Genomic DNA, 1,283 nt, shown 5'->3' on the forward strand with positions numbered 1-1,283 from the left:
CAATACAAAAAAAAAAAAAAAAACAGAAAAAAGGGATGCCACTGAACCCAACAAGCACAAACAGCAGGCAAAAAAAGAAAGAAAAAGCAAACATGGGTATATTAAAGAAATTCGGAGAGTGATACTGGGAGGCTGCACATTTCGTTTTTACACGAAAAGTCGCAATTGTACCGTTCCTCGCTTCATTCAACAGAAGGCCGCAACGCCCCACAGCCCCAGCAGAAGCAGAAGCAGGGACAGCACTCCACACAGATGCCCACGGACGGTGCTGTCGCCACTGACAGCCCCCTTCACCACTGTGCTCCCAACCCCCTTTGTGATTGGGACGGATGTGTTTTTTGGGTCTGCCGCTGCTGCACCGCCTCGTCCAACTTCTTCCCCTGCAGAACTGCCGGTTGCTTTGCCCTTCGCCAAGTCAGTGCCGGCTGCTCCCGACGACTCGCTGTCTTCCCCTGCAGAACTGCCGGTTGCTTTGCCCTTCGCGGAGTCAGTGCCGGCTGCTCCCGACGACTCGCTGTCTTCCCGCTTCTCCAGTGCCGCAACCTCACTGTCATTGAAGCAGCGGCTGTACAGCAAAACGTTCCTCACTGTGAAGCAGCGTACTGTTCCTTCCAGGTTTATCCCGTCACTCCCAAAAAAGATTTGAGAAACCATTTCAGGTATCTTCTCCTGCGCAGGCACCCCAGCCCTAGGAGGAGTTCCCAAAGTAAATGGGTGTTTCTCCACCAAACTCCCCAAAAGCTGCCCATCAACGTACGCCGTGCATTCACCGTTCCGCACCGTGAGCACCACTCGGTACGCCTTCCCCGCCTCCCACGCAATTGTTCCTGCACCCTTTCCTTCCCCTGCCTCCGTCCTCCAGTGCTTATGTTCGTCGTACCACAGATTCAGTTCTCTCCAGGTTGAGCCCACCACGCTCACGCCCAGCAAAGGTGTGATTTTCTCTGGGGCTCCGTTGATGGTCACCGTCGCCACAACAGTAAGCTCCTCATATCGGGGACTGTACAGTGCATTATTATAATTACTGCCGGCCGGCCAAAAAATACGTGCATCAACCCCTGTCAGCTCAAAGCCATTATAGACCTTCTTCACCCCCTTCTCAGACACCGTCGCTCCCACACCACCGTACTCGTCATTCCAGTGAGTGCTGTTGCCATTGTCAGAAAAGAAAGCAACCAGCCCATCCGTTGGCAGGCGACCAACGCAGGCAGCATCTTTTGATGCGCTCTTCCCGGCACTGGAGCTGCAAAGCGTTGAGACCCTGTCATCCACAGCTTTCCAAA

General features: G+C 53.9%; 1 protein-coding gene across 1 annotated transcript, besides 2 other annotated features; it reads right to left on the reverse strand.

The window, feature by feature from the left end:
- Positions 1-1,283: a sequence feature (areas not merged during assembly with more than two copies in the genome that could not be assigned to a particular haplotype).
- Positions 7-32: a microsatellite.
- On the reverse strand, positions 187-1,283 carry Tc00.1047053433733.10 (trans-sialidase, putative; the record flags this gene model as incomplete). Its single annotated transcript, XM_797144.1, has 1 exon — positions 187-1,283. A coding segment is annotated over one exon (1,097 nt), but the record flags the coding sequence as incomplete, so codon positions are not given.

Source organism: Trypanosoma cruzi, genomic scaffold (assembly GCF_000209065.1).
Source record: "Trypanosoma cruzi strain CL Brener 1047053517053 genomic scaffold, whole genome shotgun sequence".
NCBI lineage: Eukaryota > Euglenozoa > Kinetoplastea > Trypanosomatida > Trypanosomatidae > Trypanosoma > Trypanosoma cruzi.